The following is a 27,211-nucleotide window of genomic DNA, read 5'->3' on the forward strand; positions in this document are numbered from 1 at the left end:
AAATGTTTAATTGGACCCAACCCGGACCGGACCCGCTGGCATGGATTTTTAAACCTGATCCTGACTTGAACACGTCCTGATTTGTAACAAGGTCCGAGATTTGGACCCGAGGACCGTTGTAATTGGGTCTTGTCCATCGGGTACCCTGCGGGTCCAGGTATCCATCAATATCCACAAATGGACCTCTATGAAAAGCCCAAGTTTATATGGGCCTTAGTCAAAGCAAGCGTTTGGGTGTCTTCAAATGATGATTTTGGGTGGGTTAGATGAAAATGGATGGCCCACTCAAATGCCAAAATCACCTTAAAAATGGGACTCCATGTAGAGTTTTGTTAAAGTGACCATGGATAGGTGATCCAAACCGTTGATCCGATGGGCCACAATTTCGATGGGGGATGCCCCCAAAATAGCCGAAACTGGAAAAATTCTAACCTTTAGATACTTTCACTGGTTTCCTTAACTATCTATCTGTAATTCACTGATTGAAGGGCTAGGATATCCAATATAAAAGATTTTCAGCAAATCCCTTTTACCGCAGTGGGGCCAATATATCAACGGTTTGGATCACTAAATCATACCCTAGATGTGCCAATTTAGGAATCGAAAATTCGAAACCGTAGGTTTTCCAAAGGACCCAATAATTCTTCAAAATCAATGGATTTGATCGTGCACTCCCATGTGAGTTTGATACATGTTAAAAATGGTTGCTGTTGCTGACTCATCCATCACCTACACGTAGCATGCTTGTATGTCAATCCATGGCATCTAAATTATATGAATCGCACTGATCGGATTATCTCCACCGTCTGATTTAGTTAGTCAGTACATTCATGCCAAGTGTATGGCGATGAATCACCACCATTTAAGAACTAATGAAAAGGGCACCATAACATACAGGGGCAATATAGTAATTCAAAGAGCAGGGAGAAAACCGTAATTTCAGTTCATTCCCGCCATCTATATACAGGTAAAGAGTGGAAGTTCCAACTGGAATTCCCACCACATGAGAAGATGAAGAGACAGCTCTCCTTCTCTCTCTTCTTCTTCTCATTTACTTTCTTGTGCTTATCTCTCTTCTTCTGTCATGGAATTGAATCCCCCCAATTCACTGTTGTTCGCTCCGAATCCGATTTCGAGATCAGATTGCATGGAGAATCGTCATGGATGACGGCACCTGTTCAAACGGATTCTTTCGAAACGGCCACGAAAGAAGGCTTCCATAGGTATTTCTATCTTGCATAGATTTTATTTTTTTGGGCTTTTTGGGTTTTTCTCAGTGATGATTTTTTCTGTTCTTTTATGTGGAATTGGAAGAAATTTCGCTTGGTTTTTAGTGAAATTCGAAAAGTAAAATGATTGAATTAGATAGTGTGTTTTGCTTAGATAACAAATGATACTAAGATTTGTAAGGATTAGTCGATTAATCATGCTTTTATGGAGTTTAATTTGAACTAAAGAATCAATACAGATTGGTTTTTAGTCTGTTACAGAACCCAAATGTGGAAATTGATTGCATGCATGTTATTTGCAATTTGAAGATTGTTCTTGATTTTTTTGGGGTTCTAAGAGCCATCCACCTGGAAAAGAAGTAGAAGAAGAAATATGCTTTTCTATGGAATTAGTATTTAGAACCCATCTTCGATAATTCAATTTCTTCGCGCTTGTTGGGATTTTAATGACTAACTGAATTTCTGCAGAGCTTAATCAAGCAATGTCTGAGTGTTTCCTTTGAATAGAATGTACTTCTATCTATTTCTCTATATGCTTCTTTATTACTTTTAATCATACAATCCAGACTGTTCAACTGATAGGCCACATCATGGATAGACCCTCAGTAAAAAATTTACAGCGATCGGATGTTTCCAACCATTCGATGCTGGCCAACTCAAAAATTTTGAGATAGAACAGATAGCTATGAACTTCTAAATGCCTTTAGTTTTGAGCCACGACTCATCCGTAGGCGGTCTACTTGATAGGATGTAGGAATCAACCGATCCATTTGAATCGTCCTTGCATTTCCCTATTTCCATCATAGCTAGGAATTTTTTTCTGCTTGCAATTCATGAATCCTGGTGTTGCTTTCCTCAGGTTGTATATATACATCCATGGTGGTAACGAGGATTCTTATCATCTTGCAATGACCGCTCCCGTCTTAACAAGCATCGACCCGGATGCCCAGTCATCATCAGAGTATTCTGTGAGATTATATCTGTCCACAAATATTAACGGCGGCCCACCTCATCCCCTTCCCAATCTGAATCTGAAGTTCACCAAATGGGGGAGTCGTTGTGTAGCAGTTAGGAAGTTCTCCGGATTTGCTAAGGATGACAATATCATCAAAGAAGCAGAAAATCTTTCAGTCAGCTTACAAAGATCCAACTCAACCAATCCATTAATTTTAGAAGATAAGCACGCTTACACGATTGCTCAGTACAATTCCTCGTCTCACCTTGTTGGACGCTTGAATGAAGTGTGGATGAATGTTGTCGGACATGCAAATAAGGCTTGCTAATCTGATCAATGGTTATACCGAAATGTAAAAATGCTGGTTTGATGGGTATGATTAAATCAAATGTCGTGTATGTGTGAATATGATGCTTTAAGTTTCAAATGTTCTAATGTCTAAAAGTCGATTTCGGGTTTGTTTCTCACGAATAAAATCACCTTTTATCGAATTTTTACTGCATGATCTTGATTACCGTATTAGAATGCGATAGAACAAGAAAAATGCATGTTGGCTTGGTTTGCGTTTGGGAGACATGAGTTGCAACGGCGCGTGTTTTGAAATACACTAGATTGAGCTTCACATTTGAGTACTTGTTGATTTTGGGTGGGTTTGGATTAGGATGCAAATGGTGATTGCGCCGTATTTAAATGCTACCCACTTCAAATTGAAGATGGAAACTGCAGAAACTACGTTTAGAATGCAGCTGAGAATGTGCATCCAACCGACCTCCAAAATGGCAAGTGAGATCGATTCTTCGGAATGGGTGTTTGGCAATGGATGTTCTGCTTAATGACAATATAGCATCGCTCTTAAGCGTCTATTTGTAGGCTACAATTCAAAAGGTTAAGATCATCCCATGGAAGAAGAGATTTTTGGGGCATGGTCCCAAAAATCTCATTTTGAATATGGACCTGAAACGAGACATACATGGAATTGGCTTACAAAATGGCAAAGAGAGTTTGATTCTTCGAAATGGGCATTTGGGTAATGAATATTCCGCTTGATGCAACTATAGTAGAGAGTTTAAGCATCTATTTTTGGGCCACGAATTGAAAGGTTTAGATTCTACATAGTAGAGCACTTAAGCATCTATTTGTGGACCACAAACCAAAAGATTGAGATTGTACCATTGAAGAGATTTTTGGGATATGTGGTGTTGATGTCTTAAATCTTTCAGTAGGGTCTATCGATACCATCAATAGAACATTCGATGGCATTGATAGTTGTTCGATGCTATCAAGAAAATCTGAAAAATTCTATGTTGTTTGTTGGACACTTTGTGGGTCATACTCGATGTTAACGAGGGGGTTCGATGACATAGATGGGTCATCAACGCCATCGAAAAAATCTATAAAATCCATATTTTAATGCTAGAATGTTTCAATGACATTGACAGACTGTTGATGCCATCAAATTGCCATCGAAGGTGCAATCAAGCGTGCGCGCAAGATTGCGTAAGTGCGGGATTTATTTCCTCTCTCGATTGTGATTCTCATGCAAGCTATATATATGTGTATAATTAGGATTTAGGTAATAAGAGGGCTTTTTAATTCGTTCTAAGGTTTCAAGGCCATAACTTGGGGAGATTTGAGACTTGTTCAAATCAGGTAATCTCTATCTGTTATAATTTTCTACTTTCATAGTGCATTATTGTCGCTTTGTGTCGTGGTTTTTTCTCCTAAGGGTTCTTCCATGTTAAACTTGATTTGTTTGTGTTTGAACTTGGTTGTGCGATTGGAGTACTTTGCTTGATTCATGTCTGCGTGCTTGTGCGGTTCCCTAACAAGTGGTATCAGAGCGTAACATTAAAAAGCATATTGAATTTGAAAGCATATTATCAATGACTTTTATTCCAAAGTTCAATGTTGAGAAATATTTCGAGAAAAATAATTTTGAACTATGGAAGGTCAAGATAACCGGTCTCCTAGTTTAGCAAGGATTGAACGATGCTCTCCTTGAAAAGCGATCGAAATCTATGACAGATGATGAATTAAACAAGATGGATAAGAAAGCAAGAACCTCTATCCAATTATGCTTAATAGATGAGGTCCTCTATAATGTTGAGAGTGAAAACTACAGCGAGTACATGGGCGAAGTTAGAGAACATCTATGCGAAGAAATATTTTGAGAATCTCTTATACTTGAAGCTTCAGTTCTTCAATCTGAAGATGGCGAAGGGGGTTGATGTTAACACCCAATCCATAGCTCAACTGGTAGACTGAGTGGAGATACCTCGTTTCAACACTTGAGGTATTGGTATCGATCCCTGGTGAGGGTGGCTAACATGGAGTGTGTGTACTGACATGGGTGTGTACTAACAAGCTAACCTTTTTTTAAAAATTGCTGGATATAGAGGAAATGATGAAAGACAGGGACCAGGCATGCATCTTATTGAATTCTCTCCCAGCTTTGTATGAGTCGTTCATGGACTCATCATGCACCAGTAGAATTACCATCAGCATCGATATCATTAATGAGAAAGAAAAGCGGTGACATGAGTGCCTCTACAGATGCACTGGTTACGAGGGGGTGGAAGTCTGAACGGGACAATGGATCTTTACGATTTACGTCTAAATCTAAAAGTAAAGACAAAGGTAAGTTAAAGTGCTGAAATTGTGGGATGTCTAGGCACATAAAGAAGAATTGCACAAATCCTAAGGCAAGAAAAGAGAATTCATAAAAATTTTCCAGGGAGGTCGACACTGCTTAATCCAGTCAGAAAGTGAACAGTAGTGACGTGCTCACCGCGTCAAAATCCCAGTACTTCGATGAAGAATGAATTTTGGATATGGGGGTTTCGTACCACATAACCCCTCATTGGAGTTGGTTCATCAGTTACAGTGAATGCGATGGTGGCCAAGTTTTTATGGGCGATGATAATGCCTGTAAAATAATTAGTATTGTATCGGTGCGCATCAAGATGTTTGATGGCATGAAGCGCGTCTTGACCAAGGTTAGACACGTTCCTGAGTTGATGAAGAGTTTGATATCTCTGGGAGCACTCGAGGCGCTTGGGTGCAGATTCACCAGTTTTGATCATGCCCTTAAAATTTTGAAGCGACACTCATAATTATGAAAGCACAACAGAACAGAAATATTTATAGGTTGATTGAGAGCGCTTCATCAGGTGAAGTTGTAGCGTCTATAGCAGATTATACGTCTGCACATATGTGACATGTACACTTGAACCACATGAGCGAGTAGTGTATGAAGGTACTTTTTGCTGTTGTTTAATTTCAGTTTTTAAAAGCATTGATTTTAATATATGTAAGCATTGTATATATGGTAAACATTTAAGGTTATCTTTTAAGTATGGTAAACATGTTTATAAGGGTGTTCTTGATTATGTGGATTCTGATGTATGGGAGCCGTCACCTGTGGTTTCTGGTGGAGGGTCATTATGGTTTGTCACATTTATTAACGATTATTTCAAGAAAGTGTGAGTTTATATTATGAAAAATAAATTCGATGTTTTCACCAACTTCAAACAATGAAAGGTGATGGTGGAAAAACAGACACGGTAAAATATGAATGTATTAAGGACAAATAATGGTATGAAATTCACTTCCGGAAAGTTCAATCAGTATTGCAAAGATGAAGGGATTGAGATCGACTTCGGATATAAGACTTCATATGCTACTGCCTGTATCAACCAAGCACCTAAAATTATTAATATTCTCTTTTCAACCCCTCTGTAAGGTTTAAGTATGGAGATCTTAACTATGTATTTCATTAGATCTGAATAGATTTTGGATTTGGGCATTCACATACCATCACCTATATCCACTAAGTATACAATATTTTTAAGGTTTATGAAAGATGTATATTGACTAAGTATACAATATTTTTAAGGTTTATGAAAGATGGATGATTCGTGACTTGCTAAGTATCTAGATCCTGATACATCAAAAATATGAATAAATTCTACTTTTATATCTACCACCCCTCCCTCATACCTTCTCCCTAGCTCTCACCCTCACATACACACATATTTATAGTTCAACTCATGCAATCACCAAATGGTCTAACCCAAATACTCAGTGGACAATTGAAGAGAAATTCTCTGCCAATGCCCATAATTTATTTGTCATCCAACCTGCGGAGAAGGTTACACAAACGTGAATGAAGAGAAAACGCAACCATCAACTTGATCCATCACTTTTGTAGCTTGGTAAGTTTTTAATAATGGTGGTTCCATCATCACTGTTTCTTATGATGTGGTCCACTTGAAAATTGGACGTGCCCTAATTTTGGCCTCATAACATAAAACTAGCCGGAGAAATGGATGGACGGCGTGGATGTGGTGGGGCCTACATAGCACCTACCAGTAGCGACCTTGGTACGGGAGAGGTCAGAGGTCACTACCGAATCCGAGTCCGATCTGGCAGGTTATTTCAGCTCTTGGCATATTCAGGTGGGCCCAACATGGTCGATGGATGAAATACCTCGCACGTGTGCCTCGAAGGCCCCTTATAATCATATTCGCGAAATCTTCTAGCATTGCACTAACCTCATCAAAATAACTCGGATCTCTTGGGCCGTTCCAAGGAACGCGGATTCGGTGAGGCCGGGAAAAAACCTAGGCAAGGCCGTGATCGTGGGGCCCACCTTGATTTATCTGTTGTATATCCACGCCGTCCATCCATTTTGGCAGCTCATCTCTGAGTGTAAACCCGAAAACGAACTAGATCAAGATCTCAGGTTGACTACACCATAGGAAATAGGAAATAGTGGTGATTGAACGCCCACAATTAAAAGTTTCCTAGGGCCCACCGTAATGTTTATGTTCCATCCAACCTGTTGATAAGGACACATAGACATTAATTAAGGTAAATCACAAATATCAGCTTCATCCAAAACCTTTCTTGCCCCCAAAAGTTTTTAATGGTAGGCATTCAATTACCATTATTTCCTATAATGTGGTCCACCTAAAATTTTGATCCACTCTATTTTTGGGACCATGATATAAAATTATCTGGAAAAACGTATGGACGGTGCAGATATAAAAAAGATACATCAAGGTAGTCCCCACGATCACAGCCTCACCGAAGTCGGTGTTTCCCGGGCTCACCGACTCCGCGTTCGTTCCCCAGTCCAGCTCCTAGGTATACCAACAACCCGGTGCAAGTTACTCTGTCAGAGTGTGATGGATGATATACAGGCACCTTAGAAATTACATACTTGGCATACAAGTAACTCAAGCTACACTTTCCAAACTGTGGGTCTTCAGTTTAGATGTATCGTGGTAAAATTATTACTCTTATTTCAATGGGCATTTTTTGGACGGTTAAAATGAAAAATAGCCAATGGCCCTATTTCAACAAACAAAGTCCTCGATGAATCAGTGGTTTAGATTGCTAAACCAATATGATTTTAGGATTATGATTTATTTACAATGGATTTTAAAATTTAGTCGGTTTATTTCAAGTTAATGAGTTCCACGTGTAAAATTCCTGAGTGATTGCGTATCAAGAGGTGTGAAATGTCAGTATCAAATAAGGGGAGTTGTTTGATACTCCAGCTCCAAGCTACACTTGATACGCAGGCAATGCAAAACTACACACGTGGTATAAATAAACTCAATTAAACCTATTAAATCGTGTAAATCACTGTATGTAAGTCTAATTTTCAAAATCAAATTCATTGAATGTGTTGATAGATGTCTTAAATCGGTAAATTCTTGGGTTCAATGTTATCGAGCATGCTTCGACGTCATCTAAGTTAGTTTGATGCCGTTGGAATTTTTTAGAATAAATCAATTTGGTTGCTAGACAATTTAGGTATCATTTTTTATATTGTCGAAGGTTATTTGATGCTGTTGAAAGCTTAGTCAATGTCATCGGTAAAATCTAAATTTTCATGTTTTGATCGTTGGAATGTTTTGGTATTATTTTGATGACTATGAAGTGAGTTCTATGTCATCAAATGTTAAATTCAATGACATTGAAGTCCTACAAAAGGTGTCATTGAATGTATTATTGTGTTACGTAGATTTGTAAATCTATGGGATTTGTTTCCAATTTGATTGTGATTCTTCCAAATATCAAATATTTGGGTGTAATTGGGATTATAAGGTATCTAATACTTTCTAATTAGTTTTAGTATTTCAAAGGCTTTCAAGGGAGATCTGGGCCTTGTTCAAATTAGGTATTTTTCTTTGTATATATTGTAATTTTTGCTTTCCTAAGACACATTGGTGATTTTTTTTTCAAAAGAATTTTTTCACATTAAATTTATCGTGTTTGCATTATTCTTGCTTGGTGTGATTGAAATACTTCACTTGATTCATCTATGTATGGTTCCTCAGTCTCCCAACAAAATGATGATAACCTCCTATTCATGGACACTTGTTCATTGAAATAGGATCATTGGATATATCCTTGCTATCTAACCGTCCAAAATTTCTCCACTAATCCGATATTCAGTTAATCAAATAAGAGTAAACACTTAGATCATGATTCATATAAACATTTATCCATAACTTGGACATTTTAATATTAATTACTTATGTTGGGGTGCAAGTTCGAAGTGCCTGTGTATCATCAATCATAATCTGCCGGAGTATTTAAGAGTTCATCTGCTAACTAATGGCATTTTCGTTATTAGTACCGACGTCCTTGTGTATTTCCCTGAACCACCAAACCTTACGCCCTTCGACGCATCAAAACGCCTTCTCTCCCCTTCAGGAGAGGGAAAACGAAAGAAGAAGAAATCGAGAGAGATAGAGAGATTCGGATCTTCGAAACGGGCCTTCTCTCCCATAGAGATCTCTAGAAGCTTCTAGAACCTTCCGTTTGTAGAAGCCTCCCTGTCTCGTGTGTGGCGTCCGAGTCACCCCTCCATTACCGGTATTCCTCTCTCTCTCTCTCTCTCTCTCTCTCTACAATTTCTCTTTCAATTTCTCGAGATTCGTTTAATTTCTCGTCGATATTTTGATTCCATTTCTCCTGGTAATGAAGAAAAATAGGACGTGTGTGTCAAAACAGGGGGTGCAAATATCAGCTCATTGTTTTTACTCGCTGTTGCTGTTATTTTGAGGTTTCCTGGCCCCACATGCAGCACACGTGCTTATTTTGCACGTGTACGGGACATCTGAGTTGTTCATGAGGTGGGCCACGCTTCAAAGATGACACGTCATCGAAATCAGATCGGTCCAGTCTTCTTTCGGGCCACTTCTATATGGGAAGACGGTTTTGAAAAACCGGCGAATGGTCGAGATTCAACGAACAAATGTGGTCTGCCTGATGAGGGGACCGTTCGATTTTTAGTTGCAGGGCGTCTTGACGGTGGATTGCACCTTATTCACGGCTCTGATGTCCCACACATGTGCTAGAGTGGCACACGACTCTATATGTAATGGTGCATTTGAGCTGGGAAACCTCCTTACTTTTGGAGAATGGCATTTCCACAAACATACAACACACATACAAAAAGAAACCTTTTTGTACTTTTGATGATAGATTTCAAGGACTGAATTACTATTGTGGTTGGGATGATCGGCTTTGTGGGGGGTGGAAATAGATTTAAGGACCGAATTACTATTGTGCGTGGAAGACATTGGTATGCAACTGTTATTGATTCTCTTCTTCCTTAGGCACTATTGAGATACGCTTACCGAAGTAAGATATGAGACTTTTTCTTTAGGCCATCAACCGATAACTCAACGTAGCTTGCACCTGTTTCCTCTTATGGCTTCTTCGTTATCAATGGTCCCTTCACAAACAATGGGATTCTTCATTGGGCACATGGTAGCAAGGTGGCCCTTGCCTCCACACTTGTAGCAGGTGACATTATTATGATTCCCCTTTGATGTCTCTCACGCTTCATTTCCCACCTCAGACCATTATTTTGTAAGGACCTTTGGTTGTCGCCTATGGTTATCATGGGAGATCGTGGATGGTTGCTTCGAGACGATGAATACCTTCTCATCTTCCATTCTATGCCATAGGAAGTCATGTCTCAACTTCTGAAGCCTTGCCAACACCGAAGCCTGACATGAAGTAAAGAGGGAGATTCGATAGAGCTGCCTTTATAAGAGTGATATGCCCACCAAAAGATAAGTGTCTACACTTCCATCTGGATAAGTACATCTTGAACCTATCTATCACCTTGTCCCACAAAAAAATTTGGGGGCTTGCCTATACAAAGAGAAGGCTCACAAACAATGTGTTGGGACTTGGGAGAGCACCTGCTCCACATCCAAAGGACTCGACGAACTCCCCTATCTCCTCTTCCTCCATATTCACCCTGAACATCTTACTCTTTGCCATATTTACCTTGAGGCCCAAAAGAGCTTCAAAACACCGAACAATAGTTCTCAAATTGCCCACTTTTTTTGGATCAGCATCGCAAAACAAAAGTGTATCATCTGCAAATTGAATATGGGATATCGGAGTTTCCGTTTCTTTTTTCATGATACGTCGAGATGGGAACAATGTTCGTTCAGGTGTTCCCATCTCAGCACCACAAAGTGTGGGGTCCATGTTGTTTTGTTTAATCCACTCCGTCCATCCATTTGCTACGTTCATCTTGGTGAGAAGTACCTTATGAATGGTTTTGATGGGATATAAACATAATCTCTGCTGTGGAACCGTCCACTTGCCAGGTCATCTTCGATTTGTGAGGAATCCACTTGTTTGGGGCATTTAGCAACATGGTTTTTGAGGGATTTGTATTCCAGAGGAATCAAAATTCCCAAAACCTTACTTTTTGGATTTTTAGCTAAGGGCTGTTTTGCAAAATCCAGGGGATTTTGATTCCTCTCCAACGGTCATACTTTTTACCGTTATAGAACTTTCTTGTTTGAAAAGGGTATTCACACCCACATGGAGGCTTTCTTGTTTGAAAAGGGTATTCACACCCATGTGGAGGCCAGCAACAGTCTCTCTCTCTCTCTCTCTCTCTCTCTCTCTCTCTCTCACACACACACACACACACACACATTAGTTTCCAGATTCTTGTTTGGATTGCCACCACAGCTGTCATCCACAAATCCATTGTTACATGGATTTTTTTCTTTAACGTTGAGATCTCCTACCGTTTTCAGCCCGGATACTCTCTAGAAGTTCTAGAAATTATTAAATCAATTTTCTTTCCTTTGCATGATGTGATCACGCTGTTTCATGAATCTGACTAGCATTTTATGGTAATCCTTTTTGCAGAACATGCTCAGGTATGGCAGACAACCATTTATCATAGAATTGTCGCTTTCTTCGGCCTTCCACTGGTAGTAAGTCTTTGTTTGGATTTTATATAGGCCTGCTTAAATTTTCCTTTGCAATATGCAGGCTGTGCATCATAGTATAATTTTTAAAAGAAAACCATGGCTTCGAAAGGCCCTAGGTCTAAACTCGACCATGAGACAAGAGCTAGGCGTCAAAAGGTTAGTTTTCAAATGTTTGTACCCTTCATTCGTTATTATATTGTGGACCGTCTCTTGAGAATTTGATTCCATTGGTGGTTTAAATTACTGCCGCCAGAAGCTGGGCTTCGTGCTTTGGTCATGAATTGCGAATTTGCCACATCTTTTTTACCATTAAGAATATGTATGGTGCTTTTCTGCTAGATTTTTGTCAGGATCATTGACGATGAAGTTTCCTATCTTATTTATGATCCTTGTCTGGTATCTTAGGCTCTTGAAGCTCCAAGAGAACCTCCTCGCCCCAAAACACATTGGGATCATGTTTTAGAGGAGATGGTTTGGTTATCAAAGGTAAATATCTAGTTGATCCTGTGGCATCTGATGCTTTTGCTATGGATTATTCAATGGAAACATGAGATGAATATAATACGAAATATAAAGTGCTGCCTTACTAGTCTGCCTAATTCGGTAAGCTGTTGCTTGACAGGACTTTGAAGCAGAGAGAAAGTGGAAATTGGCCTTGGCGAAGAAGGTTGCTATTCGAGTCAGTAAGAGCATGGGGGATCATGCCTCAAGAGGAGAAAAGAAAGTGAAGGTTCGATCTTCCATCCTATAACCTAATAATAATATTCAAGAGTACCATTGATATCAAAGTATGCATCTTTAGTAGAATCAATATGCATGGGCCAGAATGAGAGGAATAATTGCCGTTTCAACGATAAGAAAGGTTCTGTCAGTGGGGTTCTATGTAAAGTCTTTCCAGTTCACCAAGGAGTGGGCTCCTTGATTTCTTGTGGGTTGGGTTTTGAGCTCTAGAGCACTTGTGTGTTCTTTCTTTGTTTGCTGCTTTTGTTGCGGTTGCCTTTGTTGTTTTTTCTTTCCTTTTTCTTTGGCTTTTGCCTTAATAAATATCTTAATCTTTCGAAAAAAGAAAAGTGAAAAAGAAAAAAAAAAAGGAAAAGAAAAAGGGCCAGAATACCTTCTCAGTGCTGTTATCCATCTTTCATTTCCTTGACCATATGACCATCTTTTAGATTTAAAACCTTCAGAGTTGATGTCATGTTGTTATTTGATGGAGATTAGTCTTATTTTTTGTCGATATTCAGGAAGGAGAGCAGCGGTTGAGGAAAATTGCACTCAATATTTCTAAAGACGTGAAGAAGTTTTGGATGAAAATAGAGAAGCTGGCAAGTTCATTTTTTGCGATAACTAACAATTTTGGAGATTCAGTTGAAGTTACACGTTTTCTCTCATTTTTCATTTGAGGATTTTTTGAAATAGCATCCTTCCTACACAAAATGCACTTTCAGGTTCTGTACAAGCATCAGCTGGAGCTTGAGGAAAGAAAGAAAAGGGCACTTGATAAGCAGCTTAATTTCCTTTTAGGCCAGACAGAAAGGTAGGAGATTATATTCCACAATCCAAGACCTCAGTGTTGGGAGCGCATAGTTCCAAACATTACCCCACCTGATATTATTTTTTTTGGGATGTGCATATGTAAAGGGCAACACATACATTCTTCCATTGATTTGTTTCAGGTACTCCACAATGCTTGCAGAAAATCTTGTTAATGTGCCACTTTCTCATAAAACAGCACGCTTAGAGTCTGAGACGAAACTACCAAGTGATCGAAAGAGAGGAGTGGATGAAGGAAATCTTATAGGAAGCACAGAACGCCCTGGTAATAAAACAGTACTCTCTATTTCCATCATGTCTCTGATTTGTCAACTCCCTTTAAATCCTCATATCTTTGTACAGAACCTCGGTCAGATAATGCAGATGGCGACTATGGTATACAATCTCAAGATGAATCTGTGAGTAGCTATTCTCTGCCCAATCATAATTACATGATGTTAATATTGTTCGCGTCTACACATTCATGCTTGCCCGTGTGCATGCGCAGGTGTTTATTTTAGTCATCTGGATTGTTGGGTGGCCTTCTATCATTCTTGCATTATATGTGTTTGACTTTGTTAATTGGAATTGGCTTTTATTCAATGTGTTGTGGACTCTGAGTGGAATCTGGCCTTCTATCATTCTTGCATTATGTGTGTTTGACTTTGTGAATTGGAATTGGCTTTTATTCAATGTGTTGTGGACTCTCAGTGGAATCTGGTCTGCCCTACTTCATGAAGTCAGAGATTAAATGGCTACTCTTGACTATTTATTTATTGCTATGGAAACTATAGCAACTATTGCTAGAGGCTATCAGCTATCTGAAGCAACTTATGAGCTTAGTTAGCTTGTAATTTTTCTCTGACATGATAACCTACAATTCTGTGAGTTCAAATAGAAAGACACATACTCTACTGTATACAACCTTGTACTAGCCTGATAACAAGGAGGTTGGTCCTGGAATACAAGAAAATTTTGCTAGGCATCTTGGCCGCTCTATACTATATGCCTCAAAACAAATAGATTCTTTTAAGTCCTATCAGTATTGGTATCTGCACCAAATTGTATCAAAAGGGAATTGGCCTAAGTAGCTCAGTATCATGAATGATAACCTTCGTTTTTGGTAAATATATTTTCTTCTTATCTCTGTTTTAACAGTGGCTCCAAAATTCTATCCTCCTCCTGACATTTTCCTGCAAATCTTGTTTGGCGATTTTAATATCTTAGAATGGAGCGACAACCTTGGCCTTACTTCTCAATCTTCTTTGAGTTCTTTGTACGTATTGGTTGCAATGCGAGAAGATGATTGTCCATTTGTTAATGTGCTATCACAGGAAGACGATGAGCATACTATTGTGGAGGATGAAGCTCTTATAACTGAGGAAGAACGGAGAGAAGAATTGGAAGCTTTGCAAAATGAAATGGATCTACCGCTTGAGGAGCTTCTGAAACGATACACTAAGAATAAAGGTAACCTTCCATTATTTTGGAAATTGATTTTTGTTTCTTATATGTCACACTTGTTATTGACTTTACTGCTTTATCATCCACATAATTGTTATTTGATATAATCGTTCTCAGTTAGCAGGGAAGGAAGCCCAGGAAGTGGTGAAGATGTTACTGAAGCTGCCCAGAAAGCAAAGGATAAATTCAGGTGTAAGAAAGATGTGTGTGGAACAACACTCTTGAAGAAGGTGGAAGGGAAATTACTCGAGGGAGCATTGATTAGTTCTGATTCCTCTAGTGAACTTCCAGATCTAGCAAACCAAGGAAATGGCTCTTTACCATCCAAGCTTCTTGAGAAGTGCTTGGATGCTGATAATGTTCCTGCATGCGAGGAAAATCATCTTCCTATTGGCAGGAAGATCAAATCCAGCAACTCAGTCCCTGCTGCAAGTCAGTTCTGTGTAAGTTGGTCATCCTCTTCATGGACATTGACAAAGTGCTGAAAATTTACTGGATTACTTATAGTGTTTTTTCCTTTTTCACAACAGGGAGAAAGTAGCAGTGAATTTTCTAAGCTGGAAGACCAGATTTCAATCACTAAGACATGTCAATCCAAACTTAGCTCAAAGGGTTGCACTGTATCAGATGAAGAATGTTTGCCGCTAGATTCTGTTGATGAGCTGGTGAGTGCACACCTCTTTCTTTTAACCATTTTGTAGAGGCGTTTATGATAAACTGCTTAGTAATTGATTTGATCTTTTTCTGTTACAGGATGATAGGGATTATGTTGTTGCTGATGGAGAAGAAAAGGTAAACATATCATTGAACTTTGTCCACACTTCTGCTGCTTCTATAAGGGTTGATTCATTAGCCAATTAATTATTTGGTTGTCAGTGTAAGCGACCAGTGGATGCCATATGATTCACCACCGCCACCAAAATAGCCTCATCATAGCCTTGTCCCAGCTGTTTTGGGTCAGGTTCAGCTTTATGATTCCTGTTTCAGTAATCATTCCCATCTAAGTCCCTATCATCTGTAGGTGAAGAACCCTTCATATCCCTTCTAACCACCTTGGATCCAGGTTCTTTTATGTCTTCCCATCTTCCTCTTTTTGTTTCCTTCAACCCTAATCAAAGTTCCCCTCCTTACCAGTGTGGCAGTGCCATCATCTATCTTCATTGCTTGTGACCGAACCATCCCAATCTACTCTCCATTTTTTTGTAGGCTTAGGATTACTTCTAGGTTCACTTTGTCCTTGCTAATATTCGCACACATCCATCTCAACATTTTCATCTCCACACCACTCATCCTTTGCTCATGTTGCTTCCTAACTTCCGAACACTATGTTCAGCATAGCTGTATTATAGAAAATGTTTCCTTAGTTTCATTGGAATGTGCTGGTAACACAATACTCAGAGGCTCATGTCCACTTCATCCAGCCAACTCTAATTTTATTGGAGATGTCCTCATAGATCTTTCATTCAAATGGATGCCATCTGACTATGGGATTAAATTCTTTGAAGAATTATAGAGAGACCTTTGGAAAGACAAGAACTATCATAGGGATACCTTTTTTCCTTTCAAAAAATTTAAAAATAAAAAATCATATGGAAGCCTTTTCTGGAAAATATGCAGTTGCAACTCAAGAAGAAATAAAATATACTTAAGAGGTTACCTGTTTGTTTCGCTATGCATGGGTGCACCTTAAGTGTGATCTCCCACAGAAAGTGGACACGGCATCTGGTACAATGGTCCATGATTGGGGTCAAGCATTGGGTGCTCCAACTGGATTGGCTGCATTAAAAAGATCTCACTGACAGATGATTGTAATTGTTTGCCATGTGACCTGCAAATGCACGGTAAGGAGAAAATTGGCAATGGTTAACATTAACTGGGAAAGGTCCACCAACCCGATGCATAGGATCCTCCAATCCGAGTTCAAACCATCATCAAATGTTTTCAGTTGCTTAGATACATAAAGCTATGCTTGCAACTTAAGTTTTCTTATTCACGTCCAGTGGTTAGTGCTGGTTCATTTCATCAGAATTTGCTGGATTGCAGTTTATTTACATCACTCTTGATTTGACTTCTATTATGCAGGATGATGAGACAACCTTGCTAGAAGAGGAGGAGCTGGCAAAAGAAGAACCAAATGACCCCCTGGATGAGGTAAAGATTGCTTGAAGTCAGTTGTGTGTGCCCTTGTATCCCTGAGGTGTACATAAGATCTTTTCATGACCATTGTTTTCTTTCTCATGTGTCTTTTTTTAAAAAATTTTTTGAAACTTCCTATCTTGTAGTCGTGCCATTTTTTTGCTATACTTTTATTTTAGTTTCTCCAATCCAGCTTGTACTTTACAGATAAAGTTACTGCAACAAGAGAATGAAATGACCATAGAAGAGCTGCTTGCAAGGTATAAAAAGGTAGGAAGAGTCATATTTCTATTCCACTTGCCAAGACTAGTCTTTGGGATTATTCTTCAGTAATCTGCTTCTATTCATCAGGATTCCTACACTGAGGAAGACACCCAGACGGAATCTGAATATGCATCGACAAGTTCGGAGGAGCAGGCAGGTCATTCAGCAGATTGCGACATTGAACTGGAAACCCGAAATGTTTCGGTGGATGACAATGATGACGATGCAGTTGAGCAGGGTGGATCTGTTGAAGCCATGGCAAGACATAATGAAGTGAAACTCGACAATAATTCTGAAGAAGGGAGAGAGAGTGAAAATATAATTGCTGATGCAGCCGCTGCTGCAAGATCAGCACAACCGACTGGGAACACATTCTCGACAACCAAAGTACGTACAAAGTTCCCTTTCCTTATTAAACATCCTCTCCGGGAGTACCAACATATTGGTCTGGATTGGCTTGTCACGATGTATGAGAAGCGACTCAATGGAATTCTAGCTGACGAAATGGGCCTAGGGAAGACAATCATGACAATTTCTCTTCTAGCACACCTGGCATGTGAGAAGGGTATATGGGGACAGCACCTGATAGTTGTCCCCACCAGTGTTATGCTCAACTGGGAAACCGAGTTCCTTAAATGGTGCCCTGCTTTTAAAATTCTGACCTACTTTGGAAGTGCAAAAGAACGGAAGTTCAAAAGGCAAGGCTGGCTAAAGCCCAACTCATTCCATGTATGCATCACGACATACAGACTCGTCATACAAGATTCAAAAGCTTTCAAGAGGAAGAAATGGAAATATCTAATTCTGGATGAAGCCCATTTGATTAAGAACTGGAAATCCCAGAGGTGGCAAACTCTGTTGAACTTCAACTCGAAGCGGCGGATTCTATTGACAGGGACACCTCTGCAGAATGACCTCATGGAACTCTGGTCGTTGATGCATTTCTTGATGCCACATATTTTTCAATCTCATCAGGAATTCAAGGACTGGTTCAGCAATCCAATTTCGGGTATGGTGGAGGGGCAGGAGAAAGTAAATAAAGAAGTTGTTGATCGCTTACACAATGTGCTCCGTCCTTTCATACTGCGGCGGCTAAAAAGGGATGTGGAGAAGCAGCTGCCAAAGAAGTACGAACATGTGATATATTGTAGACTCTCGAAAAGGCAGCGGAACTTGTATGAAGATTTTATTGCAAGCTCAGAAACACAAGCGACATTGGCCAGTGGAAGTTTCTTTGGGATGATTAGTGTCATAATGCAACTTCGCAAAGTCTGCAATCATCCGGACCTTTTCGAAGGCCGCCCAATCATAAGTTCATTTGACATGGTTGGTATTGACGCACAACTCAGTTCCTTGGTTTGTACAATGCTTTCTTCTGGCCCATTCTCTGAAGTTGATCTCAGAGGTTTATCAATTTTATTTACTCATCTTGATTTCAACATGACATCTTGGGAGGTTGATGAGGTAACAGCTATTGCTACCCCTTCTAGTTTATTCGAAGAGGTTAGCCCAGAGCCTGTAGACAAAGCGAGGAATTGTCACAGGACTCATGATCATCAGAGGAAAGCACATGGAACTAATATTTTTGAGGAGATTCAGAAGGCACTTCAGGAGGAAAGAATGAAGCAGGCAAGAGAAAGGGCAGCATCCATTGCATGGTGGAATTCATTACAGTGCAGGAAGAAGCCTGTCTATGGAACAAACCTAAGGGAACTTGCTACCATAAAGCACCCTGTTTATGATATTCATCAGCAGAAAAGGAAACCCTCTTGCTACATGAACTTCTCATCGAAGCTGGCTGATATTGTCCTGTTGCCGGAAGAACGCTCTGAGATGATGCTTGACCTGATCGAGTCTTTTATGTTTGCAATTCCGGCAGCACGAGCCCCTTCACCTGATTACTGGTGCAGTAAATCAGGTGCTCCTGTGTTTCTGCACCCCTCTTATAAGGAGAAATGCACGGAGGCCCTTGCACCACTTCTAACACCAATCAGACCTGCCATTGTTCGGCGGCAAGTATATTTTCCTGATAGGCGACTCATACAGTTTGATTGTGGTAAGCTGCAGGAGCTTGCAGTCCTGCTGAGACGTTTAAAATCAGAAGGCCACAGAGCGTTAATATTCACTCAAATGACAAAAATGCTCGATATACTGGAGGCATTCATTAACCTGTATGGTTACACGTATATGCGTTTAGATGGTTCCACTCAGCCTGAAGAGCGGCAAACTTTGATGCAGCGGTTTAACACAAATCCCAAATTTTTTCTTTTTATTTTATCTACTCGAAGTGGCGGTGTTGGTATTAACTTAGTTGGAGCAGATACAGTCATCTTCTATGACAGCGACTGGAATCCTGCTATGGATCAACAAGCACAAGATAGGTGCCACAGGATTGGGCAAACACGAGAAGTGCACATTTATAGGCTGATTAGCGAGAGTACAATTGAAGAGAATATCTTAAAGAAAGCAAATCAGAAGCGAGCACTCGATGATTTGGTCATACAGAGTGGCAGTTACAACACTGAATTCTTTAAAAAGCTTGATCCAATGGAATTATTCTCAGGTCATGGAACGCTTCCCGTCGAGAATCTGCGGAAAGGAAGCTCAACTGCTGTTGAAAGCTCTAACGGTGGAACGGAGGAGGTTCTTTTATCGAATGCCGATGTGGAAGCTGCTTTGAAGCATGCAGAAGATGAAGCCGATTATATGGCTTTGAAAAAGCTTGAACAGGAAGAGGCTGTGGAGAATCAGGAATTCACAGAAGATGCCATTGGGAGATTAGAGGATGATGAGATTGGAATTGAGGATGATGTAAAGCCTGATGACAAGATCACTGAAGAACAGACTGGTTCTACTGCCATTGTAAGGATGGATGTGGGTGCCACCTCTAATGGTGGTAATCTGAATGAAGAAAGAGCTCTTACTTTAGCCACAGAAGAGGACGATGTTGACATGCTGGCTGACGTGAAGCAGATGGCAGCAGCGGCAGCAGCAGCAGGTCAAGCAAGTTCCTCTTTTGAAAATCAACTCCGTCCAATTGATAGATATGCAATGCGCTTCCTGGATCTTTGGGACCCGATAATAGACAAGTCTGCAATAGAGCCTCAAGTTGCATTTGAAGAGGCGGAATGGGAACTGGATCATATTGAGAAATTCAAGGAGGATCTAGAAGCTGAGAATGATGAAGATGAGGAACCATTGCTATATGAAAGTAAGTACCTTCAAGAACATGGTGTGAACTGGCACATTTATGATTTGATAGCACTGTATACATTTCGGTTCTCATATAATCTCTAGTCATTAGTGCAAAGTATTTTGAATCATTGTACAAAGCTTTCATTGTTTTTGCCTTAAAAAAAGGGGCTCTCTCTAGTGGTACCTTACAGTGGTACCGGACAGATGTGGGGCGCAGTGATGTTTCATATATCCAGGACCAGTAACATGTTCATGGAATCCAACCCATCTATCATGTGTCACCTAAAAAAACCCCAAGCCCCTCAAAATCATCCCAATCCAAAACTCAGGTGGGCCAGAGCACATGGAACATGTTGAGAGGGAACACACATTGTTTATTGAGTGGGGAACCTACTGTGTTGTATGTATAGAATTCAGTCTAACAGACTCTTCACCCAGGCCAGATGAAGGGTCAGGCCAAAAATCAGGCTGTTTTACGACTTGGGTGTGTCCCTGTGAAATTCAAGGGTGGGCATTCCCTCTCAGCTTGTTTCCTTTGCTTTGGCCCACTTCAGTTTTGGATCAGGCTGAGAAATGGGCCTTTGGGTTTGTTAGGTCATGCATCTAATGGATGAGTTGGATATTGCAAATTCATCACGTGTGCCCTGCATCTGGCTGGTACCACCATAAGGTTACGGTGGTAACAGTACCACTGGAGCCGCCCCTTAAATAATATTTTCATCAGCAAGTCATATACTTCACTTTTATGTTCTCCTGTCACCTATGCAGCTACCTTTTGATGTCAAAAGGCATTCTTCTCTGTCTTCCAGTTGGCTTTTATTTTTATCCCTTCTCTTCAATGAATATCTTGATTTCCATTTGAAACCATTGCCTGAGTCAGGCTTCAGTATCTTTTCAGTTTGTTTATGTACACTTTTGGTATTTCTGGGTTTATGTGTGAAACTCATGAATGGTCTACTGATTGTAGGATGGGATGCTGACTTTGCAACCGAGGCATACAGGCAGCAAGTTGAGGCCTTAGCTCAGCGTCAGGTTCGCCAATGTGACTTTAAATTGTTCTTGGTTGTGCAGTCTTAATAGTTGATGCCCATGTAGCATATTTTGATGCTGTTGCATCAATGGCTTGATTTGCAGTTGATGGAAGATCTAGAATCTGAAGCTAAAGAGATGGAAGATGCAGATAATGAAAGAGATGAGTCTAATAGGTAAGGCAGCTTCATCACGTCAGATTCCTAACAAACACACCTTTTCGTTTCAATTAAGGCAACTTCTCAAAAATTGAGAATAGGAGAGTTTTTCACTCAAGCAATATGAGGTTCACAAAAAAATGCAGGGAGGAAATCTCATTAGATATAGACAATAGGTGATCATGTCGGAAAATGTACTTGAATAATTTTGGATCACGAACTAGAATACTGCATATAACAGGCCAATACTAATTGATGGCTGTAGGAATCTTTGGTTGCTCTGTGCAGTTAAAACTTGGAGCTAAAGTAATAAACTTTTATTTCATGGTTGCATCTTGTCAAAATCAAGATACTCTGGCAGAGTGATGATTGATATGCTGGCACTAATAAATTTTATGAGTGGCATACAAGTAACCCAAATTAAAGTGGCTAGATTGTGTGATGCAAACTTTAATGCATCAACTTCTGAGCGCTTGTGTATGAATCATCGCACCTGGTAGGGTATATAAAATAACACCCCTTTTCTCTTGCCACTATCAATGCATTGTGCACCTGGTATTAAACCCATCTCACCAACCTTTTGTGTCGTCTTGTCTTTTGCTAAATCCTTTTGCATGTTAGCTTTGGGCTGCAGTGTCCCCAAACTGAACTTGTCTTAGGGACGAAGGAAAACATTCCTGAGGCAGGAAGTCAGGATGAATTTTGCCCTGTTTTAATATTCCTAAAAAAAGGAAAGAAAGAAATGGTTTCTCATTATATGTTTATTGTGTGCAGGAATGAGGCTGCAGTTGAGAGGAAACCAAAGAAGTCGAAAAAGAAAACAAAGAAGACGAAGTTCAAGTCTCTGAAGAAAGGAGCTCTTGCGTCTGAACCAGAAGAGTTGCACAAGGAATTACCAATAGAACAAATATCTGTTGATGATAAGGCTCCTTCTCCTGAGGCTCTCTCTCCAGACACCATGCCACATTCTCCTCCTATTCAGAAGAAGCGTAAGAAGTCTCAAACAGCACCAGAGGAAGAAAAAGTCTCAAAGAAAAGCTCAAAGAAACTCACAAAGGCCACCGAAAGCAGTCCCATGGAAGATTCCAGCACTTCGGATAAACAGCACGTCGAAACCAAAAAGCTAAAATCTGGTGACCGAGTGACTGATCTGGATTCCAAACTGACGAGCCGGAGCAAGATGGGAGGGAAGATCTCCATTACGTTCATGCCAGTAAAGCGTGTTTTGACAATCAAGTCGGAGAAGTTAAAGAAGAGGGGAAATGTTTGGTCGAGAGATTGTATTCCGTCACCAGATTCCTGGTCGTCACAGGAGGATGCAATACTATGTGCTATCGTGCACGAGTACAGTACCCACTGGAGCTTGGTGAGTGATACGCTTTATGGCATGACTGCTGGTGGGTATTACAGAGGACGGTTTCGCCATCCTGCCCATTGCTGTGAGAGATTCAGGGAGCTATTTTTCAAATACATATCATCTACTACAACTGACCATCCTAACAATGAGAAAATCAGCTCTGCCGGTCCTGGAAAGGCACTTCTCAAAGTGACAGAGGTAGCTCAACATTCAGTTCTTTTAGAGCTCTGTTGGATTTATATTTTGGGAACGTCTCACACGGAACTAGTAGATGAAAAGAAGTGCAACTAGATACATGTGGGGCCCACCATGCTGTATGTCATCCAATCCTTCCAGCAGTGTCATCCCACCAGGAAAATTGGATGGTCCCATTGTTGTCATATAGCAATTATGCCATTGCATATGCCATTTTGGGAAGGGCTCGCATGGAACTAGTAGATGAAAAGACATGCAACTAGCTACATGTGGGGCCCACTGTGGTGTATGTCATCCAATCCATCCAACAGGGTCTTCCCACCATGAAAATTGGATGGCCCCATTGTTGTCATATGGTGATTATGCCATCAAATATGCCATTTTGGACTAGTGAACCGCATAGTATGGAACTAGTAGATGAAAAGACGTGCAACTAGCTACATGTGGGGCCCACTGTGGTGTATGTCATCCAATCCATCCTGCAAGTCTTTCCCCCATGAAAATTGGATGGCCCCATTCTTGTCATATGGCGATTATACCATCAAATATGCCATTTTGGACTAGTGAACCGCATATGCCATAGTGACATGCGGTTATTGTGTCGTTGGAGCTTATGTGGTCGTACAGAGAAGTATGCAACCTGCTGACTGCATAAGCCACACACACACACACACATGTTGGGAGATCGCATAAGCTATAGTTATGCGGTTATGATGGCATAATCTCCCAACAATTAAATTTATGACCGTTGAGACTTTTTATTATTTTTAATCTTCATTTTCTCTCACTCTCTCTCACACTATTACTCTCATTATCTCTTAAAATGACATCAGCAAAATTTATATGTTGTTTTTTTCACATTTTTTAGTATATGCATTCATTTGAGTAGTTTTTAGTTGGACTTGTATAGTCTTATAGTCTAATAAAACTATAAAAAAACAATTCCCTACAATTGTAGTATTTTTACATAAATTTTTATTTTTTATTTTTTATTTTCAAAAAAAAAAAGAAAAAGAAAGAAAGAAAGAAATTGTTTGACGGGTTTTGCCATTGCATATGTGATTATGCCATCACATAAGCGCACAGCCCCGTTGGGTCGCACAGCATCACTTATGTCATCTGATAATAAAAAAATCCTGCCGATCCAATCATCATGTCGACCACATGACAGAACAATGAACGACTACCCACCACCCATAAATCTCCAAAGTCATGTCTTTTGAGTTTCCCACTTAATGGTTGAATCAGCATGATTTTTGGGGAATCCCATTTTCATTATGTGGCAACCTTGTTAGACTGGTTGGATGCCATAAATACACCATGGTGGGCCCTACACCACTAGTTGCATTTAGAACAAGTTGTAGGTGAGACATTTCCTTTGTTTTTTCAGTTTAATCCCGAGTGATGACAAGTGATCACTACATGGTTGTACACTCTTTTGATTAGATATTGCTTTGGCCATCAAGGGCCAGTTTGGATGAGAATTTCAGGAGATGGGTTTGATGATATAGGGAGGCCTGAAGTCCCCGTGTGCTAGCTGGTTTTTTCGTGGGAAGAAGCTCACAAAACACAAAGCCTGTAATTTCTCCAAAGTTTAGAAATTACAGGATTTGGGTTTTACAGGAAACTTCCTACGAATGGTTAGGAGGGATCCAAGCTGTTTCTCAAAGATTATTTTTTCCTGTCCAAACTGGCCCTAATTTCTCATCTAAAAGTTGTCGAGGCTGCTCTTTTTAGTTTGCAACAGCAGCAAAAAATGGAACTGCTTACCACAGTTTTCTTCACTGGCAGGATAATGTCCGCACATTACTTGATGTGGCAAGTGAGCTGCCTGATAATGAATTGCTCATTCAGAAACACTTCACAGCCATACTTTCTTCAGTCTGGAGGGCAAAAATGCGGTCAGACCGTCATCAGAGTATGTCGTCTTCCCGGAACGGCTTTTATTCCACTGGCAGGTATTCCTCTTATGCCACAAGCCGTATTTCTGGAAAGTCCAGAACGGAATCGGATAAGATGAAAATGCCAAATTTGGGCCAGAGCAGCAAGGTAGCAGCGGTGCTCAACGGTGCTAACAGAGCACCACGAGAAGATTCACTGCCTCCATCCAGCAGGCAAGAAGCACCAGCTATAGCAGAACGATTGGAACTAACGTTGGAGTTCGGGAGAAACCGAAATGAATGGGGAACCCATTTGCCATCGGTCATAAATATGTCAGTATGGGGCTCAGATCCACCACGACTGACAGATGAACCACGAGGGAGAAGTTTGCTACCAGAATCTTCTTGCAACATAGCTGAGAACCGCTTCAGGCAAGATGCAATACTGATAATGTTTTAACATCTCGGGCTCTCTCTTCTTCTTTTTTTTTCTTTTTTTGTTTTTTGGTTAGCTTGTTAGTACACAACACTGTCAGTTGACACTTCACTGTTAGCCACCCCCACTTGGATCAATGCCAAGACCTCAGTGTTGAAAACAAGGTATCTCTCACTCAGTCTGCCACTTGAGCTATGGATCGGATCTGGGTGTATCTCGGGCTCTCTCTCTCTCTCTCTCTCTCTCTCTCTCTCTCTCTCGTACAAGTGGAGCCCATTTTATACAGACCATTGCTCCAGTGAGACCTGCTGCAGTTAGATATCTGTCAAGTCTCATATCAGTCGATCCCATCCACCGATCTTGGGCTGTTTTTCAGTTGAATATTGACAGCTATTTGCAGAAATGGAAAGGTGGGACTGTCCAATCTGGTAGATCTTTGGGCATGGTCAATCCACTGGGGAGCTCAATAGGCCCCACTTTCACAGGCAGTTCTGCAAGCATCCTGTGCATGTCTTTGGATTGAGAATTCTATATTCATTATTCTAAACTGTCATAGGGTTTTGCTGCAACAATGGTACTGTCTTTGATATTGTCGAAATGTTTGTCATTTTCAAAATGTATTTTCTGATAAAATCTGGAGTTCTGATGATATCTTGTCCCTTTCTGACATGCAGGATGGCATCGAACTCTTGCTCTGAGGGTGAAGGTCTGGGCTGGGCTTTGTCAGCTTTTCCCACCTGCGATGTTGTTCGATCCCGACCCGGTTCAAAATCTCAGCCGTTAGGCAAGCACAAGGCTGCTTCCGATTCAATCAAGCCCATGAAGTCATCCAAGCTCCTGAAAACTATGGAACCAAATGAGTCGCCCACCATGATCAGTAAATTGGCACTTCCATCACCTGTAACAGCTTCCAAAAGTCCCATTTTGAGTCCCAATCCACCTCTCTTCGCTGCAATCCCTGAGAATGATGATTTAGATCCTTTCTTCCCTGGAGTGGACAGTGCTCTTCCAGAGGCGGGGAGTTCCGAATCTGTTCCGTATGAGTATGACCCTAACTTTATCACAGGCCTTGAGGATTGGAAATCGTTACATGATGACATCATGGACATAGGATGAAGCTCTTTGATATCTCAAGTACAAATATGTTTTTCTTTCTTTTTTTTTAACAAAAAAAGCAGATGCCGGAAGATGGGTGGGCCACCTTCGTACCGAAATTCTATCAACACAACAACAGGCTGGAATGCACCAACTGGCTGCAGTTATGGTTGGTTCACAAGCACTGATTTTTGCCATGATAGTGAGCAGAATGGCGCACTTTTCCATGTGGAGACGTGCACAAGGGCGTGAGCAATAGTGGTGGGTCTTTTAATGTAAAAAATGTTACGCTTTTGTATGCTTGGGGAAGCTTGTAATTTTATAACCACAGGAAATTCATTCTCCTTATTGTGTTTCCACAGGAAATTCATTCTCCTTAATTGTGTTTCGGCCCCAAAGGAAATAGAAAAAAAAGAGGCCATGGAAATGGGATGTATGTTTCTTAGTTTTGCATGTCGATGAATGACCCCGATGTGCTTGATGGAATTTATTGACATCTGGACCCTGAGTAGGTACGGGATCTGGTTTAAGGGTTCTGCGGCTTTCATGCAGTGGGCCACAACAGGATGGGCCAAGTCTATGTTGAACAATATGAGCAATTCAATATGGGATTTTTGCTGTTTCATATGGATTGTTGGCTGCCGCTTTTTTTTTTTAAACAGCCATTTGTGGATGACTTATTTGTATGGTGAGGATTGTCTAAAATGAAAGAATTCCATGCAGCATCTGTCATCCATCAGGCTGGGATGGAAGTGGCCTGGTCCAGCTCTTGTCCAGCTTGTTATGGGACGTATATGGGCTGAGGCCATAGGTGGGCATCCAGTTGAGTCGGACCGAGTTGGGGCTGATCCGACTTGATCTGGTTTTGAAATAGGCCTGACCTGAACCCGACCAGACTCGGTACTGAGTCTAGCATGCCTGACCCAATCCGAGTCCAGGTCTTGCCTGTACTAATCTGGACCGAGTCTGACCCGATCACTAGTACCAGGTCGGGTCAAGTTGGCACTGAGTTGGGCCAG

General features: G+C 40.6%; 2 protein-coding genes across 3 annotated transcripts; both read left to right on the forward strand.

Annotated features, from left to right (window-relative positions):
* The first annotated feature begins 1,006 nt into the window (after positions 1–1,006).
* On the forward strand, positions 1,007–2,680 carry LOC131234881 (uncharacterized). The gene is made up of 2 exons (XM_058231869.1): positions 1,007–1,223; positions 2,089–2,680. The coding sequence occupies exons 1-2, from the start codon at positions 1,012–1,014 to the stop codon at positions 2,510–2,512; spliced, it is 636 nt and encodes a 211-aa protein (XP_058087852.1). The 5' UTR covers positions 1,007–1,011; the 3' UTR covers positions 2,513–2,680.
* A 6,204-nt stretch (positions 2,681–8,884) lies between these two features.
* On the forward strand, positions 8,885–26,259 carry LOC131235233 (protein PHOTOPERIOD-INDEPENDENT EARLY FLOWERING 1-like). Of its 2 annotated transcripts, none has more exons than XM_058232374.1 (20): positions 8,885–9,075; positions 11,515–11,609; positions 11,859–11,939; positions 12,076–12,183; positions 12,695–12,775; positions 12,899–12,987; positions 13,127–13,269; positions 13,347–13,402; positions 14,318–14,453; positions 14,565–14,890; positions 14,978–15,112; positions 15,201–15,239; positions 16,530–16,598; positions 16,791–16,853; positions 16,935–20,058; positions 21,010–21,074; positions 21,177–21,247; positions 22,004–22,784; positions 24,573–25,093; positions 25,772–26,259. In XM_058232374.1, exons 2-20 carry the CDS (start codon positions 11,550–11,552, stop codon positions 26,211–26,213), a joined length of 6,390 nt encoding a protein of 2,129 aa, XP_058088357.1. In that variant the 5' UTR covers positions 8,885–9,075; positions 11,515–11,549; the 3' UTR covers positions 26,214–26,259. The 2 variants fall into 2 exon arrangements, with proteins under 2 accessions (XP_058088357.1, XP_058088358.1); XM_058232375.1 differs by having other exon boundaries at positions 24,573–25,087; positions 25,766–26,259.
* Positions 26,260–27,211: the final 952 nt, after the last annotated feature.

This window comes from Magnolia sinica, chromosome 19 (genome assembly GCF_029962835.1).
Source record: "Magnolia sinica isolate HGM2019 chromosome 19, MsV1, whole genome shotgun sequence".
NCBI lineage: Eukaryota > Viridiplantae > Streptophyta > Magnoliopsida > Magnoliales > Magnoliaceae > Magnolia > Magnolia sinica.

What these genes read in the sequence shown, in the direction of transcription:
- LOC131234881 (XM_058231869.1), top strand. Translation starts at nt 1,012, where the DNA reads ATGAAGAGACAGCTCTCCTTCTCTCTCTTCTTCTTCTCATTTACTTTC. An exon ending in ACGAAAGAAGGCTTCCATAG is followed by an intron (nt 1,224 to 2,088) that starts GTATTTCTATCT and finishes TGCTTTCCTCAG; the next exon opens with GTTGTATATATACATCCATG.
- LOC131235233 (XM_058232374.1), top strand. Translation starts at nt 11,550, where the DNA reads ATGGCTTCGAAAGGCCCTAGGTCTAAACTCGACCATGAGACAAGAGCT. An exon ending in AGATGGTTTGGTTATCAAAG is followed by an intron (nt 11,940 to 12,075) that starts GTAAATATCTAG and finishes GTTGCTTGACAG; the next exon opens with GACTTTGAAGCAGAGAGAAA. An exon ending in TAGATTCTGTTGATGAGCTG is followed by an intron (nt 15,113 to 15,200) that starts GTGAGTGCACAC and finishes TTTCTGTTACAG; the next exon opens with GATGATAGGGATTATGTTGT.